The 7625-nt window shown below is 32.9% G+C and overlaps 1 protein-coding gene across 1 annotated transcript in view; it reads right to left on the bottom strand.

The window, feature by feature from the left end:
* The window catches only part of RB1 (RB transcriptional corepressor 1), a 165961-nt gene that overhangs the window by 103111 nt on the left and 55225 nt on the right, over nucleotides 1-7625 (bottom strand). The window contains exons 10-12 of the mRNA XM_003796681.3: nucleotides 6081-6190; nucleotides 5099-5176; nucleotides 1395-1482 (exon numbers count right to left, since the gene is read on the bottom strand). Of these exons, the coding sequence (XP_003796729.1) occupies nucleotides 1395-1482; nucleotides 5099-5176; nucleotides 6081-6190 (276 nt within the window). The remainder of the gene's footprint in view (nucleotides 1-1394; nucleotides 1483-5098; nucleotides 5177-6080; nucleotides 6191-7625) is intronic.

Raw genomic sequence — 7625 nt, 5'->3', positions numbered from 1 at the left:
TAAGATTTTATACATAGGGAAGATGGCATTAATCTTAAAAATGAAGAAATCTGAGCTACTGAAGAAGTAAAATCAAGGTAAATGTAATGACCTTTGAGACATGCTTACTCCAAGATAGGCAATTTATCATCTATGTAAAATTTTGAAGTTACTATTAAACTTCATTAAAAGTTAAGCTTTAAATTAAGCTCCAATAAAGGCCCTGGAGGCAGAATTTTCTGCCCAATTAAGGTAACTAAAAATAAAAAAGAGCTCCTGCATACTTCAAATATCGGAGTAAGTACTTTAAAATCATATTTTAAAAGAAAGAGATTATCTTTCTTTTATTTTCTATTAACCCTTGGTAAAAATTCCAGGTAACTGGAACTCTTGGAATATTTTGGCAAATATTCTTTGTGTTACTGATAACCCACAAACAAAAGCAACTTTATGAAAGTTGGACAAACAAAATCAGTTCTGAGCCAACATAATTATGAAAATGATGACAGAAATTACTAATTCCTGGGAGAAATATAGCAAGAGATGACAATAGATTATAACAAAATCTAAGACAAATTATGGCACTGAACAATTACAAAAAGCAGTTACTAGAATAAATCAAATTTTAGTAAGTCTCCTAGCTTCGTATCCAATTTCCATGGATGAGCACTTCAATGTGTCTTGATTCTCTTTTGAGTTTAAATACATGGTAGTTTCTACTCTCTTTCATCCTTTTTTAGGAGCACAAGCAGGGACCTAGAGATACCACATTCAGGGTCTATTAGGAGTTGCACATTGCAATGTACACAGCACCAGACACAAGTGTAAGTGAAAATGTGTTAAATACAGGATGAGTAGTGTTAAATTATATCTAAAATCATATTCAAAGAAGCCAGAGAGAAAAGATAGTCTAACCACAGAGGAACAAAGTTACATTATGGAAGACTTCTTAATTAGCAAAAGTGGGAGCCAGGAAATAGCAAAAGTTGTATCTTCAAACTTCTAAGAGAAAGTAGAACCTAGAATGGAAGATCCAGCTAAGCTATCTCACTAAAAATAAGGTAAAAGATATTTTCAGACCAAAAAATAGAACCTCAAAAGTTTATCTTAATCTAACCTCACTAGCAGAATTATTAAGAGACAAATCTGAAGAAAACAATGATCTCAGAATGGAGGTCTAAACTGCAAGAAAGAATGGTGAGGAAGGAAAATGGTAAACATAAAAAAATCTAAAAATAACACTGTATCAATAAAATAATACTACTAATAATACCTAATTTGAAGAGTTAAGAAAGAAAAGGTAATGGCTAACTACGTTTGATTGGAGATAAGTGTTTTAAACAGTACAGTTCTTTAACTTCCAATCTCAAATTTCCTTGCCAAGATATTATAATAATGTTTCATATATGGCTTACATTAAAATAGGAAATCAGATTTTCTGACGGTTGATCACTTGACGAATTTAAAATCATCATTAATTGTTGGATAGTATTCATAACAGTCCTAAAAGAAAAAAAAAGAAAGAAGTATTAAGCAATGAAGGAAAAGAAATAATTGAAATGCATCTATCTCCCAAGTTAAATATGTGTCATTTAATTTGGACAATAAATTACATTTTATTTAATTCTTTAACAAAATAGGTATTATAATCTGTAAGTTTATAATTATACAACAAATGTACTTATTTACTGATGAGACTATCTGCCAATAAAAAGATGAATTGGTCAAACTAATGACATTATTTTTAGGAGAAAATATTTAAATTGGTACCAAGAAAACATTACTACAATTAAATAAAGATAATAAGATACTTACTAATTCAAATAAAGAATCAAGTGATTCTCCTTTATGGAAATAGTCAAGAAAAAAGGATACAAAGATCATAGATAATTGTAAAAGTCAAAAGATAAAAGAAAAAATGAAATGCATACATTTATATTGCTAAAAGATAAAATGAGGTCAATCTCTTAAAATCGCTTTAATTCCCCCATTTTGTGTGTGTGTGCGTGTGTGTTGTGCAGCAAATATTAATGTAGTTTTGGAGTAGTAGTATAGTTGAGACACTGTTTAATGATACTTACATATAAAGAACTGTAGAATGTTTAGGGCTGAAAAAGTCCTTAAATATTATTTAGTTAAAAACACTTGTTGCCCTCAGCCAAGGCTCTCTTTCTAAACTAGTATCTCTACCTCCTCACTTTTCAGATATGTTGTCATATGGCTTCTATATGCATTGATGCCCACTAATCATATTTAAGCTACAATTTAAAGTCACAAAGGATCAACTGCTAAAACCAAATGACCTTTTACATTTGTTCTGATACTTGACTTCTTTTGAAGCATCTACTATTCTTAGGCACTTTACAGAATCACTCTGTTTACTCTCCCCTCTTTACTTCCTGGGCTTCTCAGCCACACTTTCTCATTCTCTAGACTCTAACTTCTGTCAAGTACTCAAATACTAGCATTCATCATAATCATCTTCTTATTCTTTTTTTTTTTTTTTTTTAGACAGGTTCTCATTCTATCACCCTTGGCTAAAATGTAGTAGCATTATTATAGCTCACAGCAACCTCAAACTTCTAGGCTCAAATGACCTTCCTGCTTCAGCCTCCCAAGTAATTGGGACTAGAGGCACACATGCCATGAGGCCCAGCCAATTTTTCTATTTTTAGTAGAGACAGGGTCTCACCCTTGCTTATGCTGGTCTTGAACTTTTGTCCTCAAGTGATCCTCCTCCCTTGGCCTCCCCAAGTTCTAGGATTACACACATGAGCCACTGTGCCTGGTCAATGCTAGTATTCTTTAGGGTTCAGCCCTAGCCACCTAATCTTGCTATTACACATCCTCACTTCAGACAATCTCATTTATTTTTAGTGTTTTAACTCCCCTGATGTTTCCCACATCTTTAAGATCCTTCTATCCTACTGCTTATTAGACATCTTCAAAAATGACTCAAGAATACTCTAAATATAAATTCATCCAATATTTATCAAACATTTCTTGTTCCTTCATTCCCACCACCACTCTTCTAGTTTAGATTTTCAAAATCTCTCAGCTGACCTACTGAAGCAGACCAGTACAGAGATTTTCACTCACTATGTTGGTGGTAGTAGGCATGGGTACTCTGAAAAAAATACCTCAGATTGTTCTACTTTGTATGCCTGGTTACCAACTACTGAGATGGATTGACAGGTCTATTTCTCATCTTCTCTTATCCTCTTACATCTATCTTCTCAGAAACTACTACCATATAAACTTGTAAAAATCAAGTTTGATTTAAGCTTACCTCTGCTTACCACCCACTTACAGCACAGGCTATATTATGTACATGCTACAGTTCAAATATTTGAGTATGGCAAATACTTCATGTTTCATGCCTACCCTCTTCTTCCTGATGCTTCAATCTCACATATTACACCTTACAGTCAATCAACACAGAGCTGGAAATAATTCCCCAGACACATTGTGCTGGTTTTTCTGCTGCTGTTGTTGTTTAGAGACAGAGTCTCACTTTGTCACCCTTGGTAAAGTGCCTTGGCATCATAGCTCACAGCAAACTCAAACTCAAACTCTTGGGCTCAAGAGATTCTCTGCCTCAGTCTCCCAAGTAACTGTGAGCTATGCCTGCCACGACACCTGGCTATTTTTAGAGATGGCAGGGTCTTGCTCTTGCTCAGGCTGGTCTCTCATAAGCTCAGGCAATCCACCCACCTCGGCCTCCCAAGTGTTGGGATTATAGGTGTGAGCCACCACGCCAGGCCCACATTGTGCTGTTTTACATTTCTATCTCTTTGTAACTGCTGTTCTCCCTAAAATTCTTGTCCTATGATTCAAAAATTCTTGAAATTCTTATCCTGCTTCAAAATTCAGTTCAGACATCGCTTTATAAAGTCTCTTCTGTATAATCTCATTAACTTGCCTTAAATCTTTTTCTATACTTAAATGACAATGTATTTGTTTAAACATTTATACAGTCATTTGAAATATATTAATTGCCTACTATGTACCAAATATTATGATAGGCCCTAATTATTAAATGGTGGAGAAAAAAGTCATGTAAATGTGATATGGAATTTAAAGGTTATTGTGGGTCTTCGTAAAAGATAATCAAGTACAAACACAGAAATAAATTTTATCATTGTAAGTTATAATAAATTTATCATTATAAATTGTGATGTATTCTATGAAGGAATAGAACAGGATATTATGAAAAAGAATAATAAAGGAAAATACTTCAGAGAGAGTGAGATCTTTGCAAAAGCAGTATTTGTGCTTCTTTGGAAAGAAAAGAAGGAAGAGTTTCAAGAAGAGGGAATATCAAGCATGAAGGTTTTCAAGTACATAAGAGCTCGAAGAGTCAAAGAAACTGAAAGAAGGTCAATGTGTGGCTAACATAGAGTAAGCAAGAAAATAAGGTAAGGTTAAAGAGACACCAGAAGCCAGATCATACGGTCTTGTAGGCACCATTAAGGAATTTGCATCATATTCCAACTTACAACGGTAAACAATAAGAGAGTTGTAAAAGCAGAATGAACATGATCTGATTTACAGTTCTAGGGTACTGTTCTGAGATCTCTGTGGAGAACAGATTGATGATAGGGAGAGAAGAACAGTAATGAGAGCAGAGGAAGCAAGGTCAGTTAGTAGGCCACTCCAAAAACTCTAAGAGAAAGAGAAAGATGCCTTGGACAAGGATGGTGATGATAGAAATGGAGAAAAGTAAATGGACGCAAAAGTATTTTGGAGGTAGATTTAATAAGACTTGGTAACAGATTTAGATGGGGGAAGTGAATGAGGAAAAATATATAAAAATAGTTCTACACCTCCAAGTTTATATACAATCAAATGGTGGTACTTTTTATTCTCTTGTTTTATTTACCGAGATCAAACCACATTTCCATTTTAGGTTATGTTGCTACGTTTCTTAAGGATAGTCAGAACTAATTCTAACAACCGTACCCTCAGCAACTAGTAGATACCCAGCACACAAAGAGTACTCTTTATATATTTGTTGCATGATGTAAGAGTATATACTAAAACAAATGAGCAAACCTGAAGCACTATCAAGCACTGAATAAATAATGATAATGAAAATTAAAGGTAGAAAAATTCATACCTAACTGGGGTGTGTGGTGAAATCACATTCACCTCTTCAGCAGCATTATTTTTTCGTGGTGTTCTTTGTGTTTCAAAACTGAATGATGATAAACAAAAACATTCATACTGAAAATTTACAATTTGTGCTTTATGTATCAAAAAAGCAGTGCAATACTTTCTGTTGCCTAACGACATCATATACAATAGTAAGTCGATAATAGGATAGGAAAGAGATGACCCAACTGCTGCTTAAATAAATAATACTTTACTTTTTTTAACCAATGTTTTTACATGTGGGTCTATTTCCATTATGTTTATGGCAAAGAGGTACACCAATCATTAAACATTTTTTTGAGAGTGAAAGTTAGACCTTTTCTCTCTGGTGGTATTAGTGACCAAGTTGTTCAGTATTAAAAATAATAAGCTTACGTTTTTCAACGCATTATACCTTCTATAAACTTTACTTTCACTTGCATAAAATTAAAAACATTTCTATGTTTAAACTTCCTATGTTTAAATTACACATATTTTCAGTTTCTTATTTAGAAATTTTACGCTAAAGATGATCAGTCATAAATTTTTGTAATTACTTTCAACCATTCTTATTTTAGGTTTCTACATGATATAGTCCAGGAAGATATAATTTTATATTAATTTTTTTAAATGAAACAGGCAGGCAATAGTAGATGAAAGGATAGAAAAGAGACAGAGACCATAACTTGAATAAACTAATTACTCCAACCATTTTGTTTTGGTGTACATTTAAAAAATTATAATCAGTTAACTGGAAAAAAGGTAGTTGTTATACAATGCAATTTATATTGAATCTCTTAATAAATCACATGCTTAAAATATGATTAATCTTACCTTTATGTAAAGACCTTTGAAAGTTATGAATGATACTTAAAAATCACTAAGTTAAATTAAAAATCTTCTTAACTACTTACATATCAGACTATATTAAAAGTATATCAATGAATAAAAATACACATGTGCAATACCTGTCTATAGAATCAGTCTGAAGAGTTTTATCATGATCCAAAAATAATCTTGCATCTAGATCTTTGTTTTTGAGATAAATTTCTTCATATCGTTTAGAGAGATTTTCAACCTCAAAAGAAAAAAAAACACTGATGATTATCTTTTTCATGTCGTTACATCTCAAACTACAAAGTAGCACAGATTTTATTAGAGAATTATTATGTACAATATACATTTATTTTTATAACATATACTAAGTTCAATATATGCAGTATAAACAAGGTACAGAAAATTACAGGTTTCTTTTACATATGTACCCCATTTATTAGAATTTTACATAGACAAACCTCACCGATGCCACAAAACAGTACTTAATAAAAGATAAAATAATAAATAATATAAAATATTAGTATAATCACTTAATTGTCAAGATTCTCCAAATATCCTATACTACATTTATTAATATAAAATAAAGCATTTTTTCAAACATTGCAACAAATCCTCTTGATTACATATTTTGCCAATCTTTTCTAAACCCTGTGCTTCATCCCATCTCCCTCCAGTTAAGTATCTTGGGCAAGAGAATTAGCTCAATTAATCAGCTCAATTAATATACTTGTACAACTTATTCCCAATCTTAGACACATTTCAATTGATATATTCTATAAATGTTTTATCATGTCTGATCCATAATTTTCTAATCATACTTTAAAAACCAGTGCCCTACAGACAACTATTGGCATGCTTTCTACTGTGACTTTTGAAAGTGATTCGATCTAAGACAACTAAAATTAAATTCTAAAGGAGTGGTAGGATGAAACCAAATTAAATGCAAACTTTTTGTTAGTCTGCAGAATTATCTTAGGCAGAACAGTCACTCGTGATTGTTCCTGTACTACTTTACTGAGGCACTAATTAGCAATCATCTATTGATTGGAATTTATATGCAAAATAGCGGGAAAAGTGGAAAGTTTCTCTTAAGATGTCCATTAAAAATATAATCTTTTTTAAGAGAAAAAGATTACTACAAGTGTGTGAGATTCTTTAGAGTTGTAAACAGCATATTTTTGAGTACCTAATGTGGTAACAACACTTAGTCCCTTCTTGCCTCTTCAGTACCATATCTTACCACTCTTTCACCTTCTATCTCAATTTTACTCAATAACTTGGAGTTAACCGAATAGGCCATACCAACACATACTACCATGTCTTTGAATCGGCAATGTCCAATACCTAGAAATGCCATCGCTCATAAGGCTTTCTCAACTCAGAAATGACATTACCTCCAAACTATTTTCCACGAAATCGACTTGCCTCTGTTTGGATTAGGTAGCCCTCCTCTGAGGTACCACAGAATCCTCTGGATACTTCTTTCAGACTCTTGTAGACTTTTATAATGTTCTATTTCTCTGTCTGCTTCTCCCTCTAGGACCTTAACTGACTTAAGATAGCAACTTAGGGCTCAGCGCCTGTGGCTCAAGCGGCTAAGGCGCCAGCCACATACACCTAAGGTGGCGGGTTCGAATCCAGACATTGAGAGTTGGTCTAAAAACTTTAAAAAGAGG

The sequence above is a fragment of the Otolemur garnettii genome, unplaced genomic scaffold (assembly GCF_000181295.1).
Source record: "Otolemur garnettii isolate 467f Iridium unplaced genomic scaffold, OtoGar3 scaffold00106, whole genome shotgun sequence".
Taxonomy (NCBI): Eukaryota; Metazoa; Chordata; class Mammalia; order Primates; family Galagidae; genus Otolemur; species Otolemur garnettii.
This window is presented reverse-complemented; position numbering and strand designations above follow the sequence as displayed.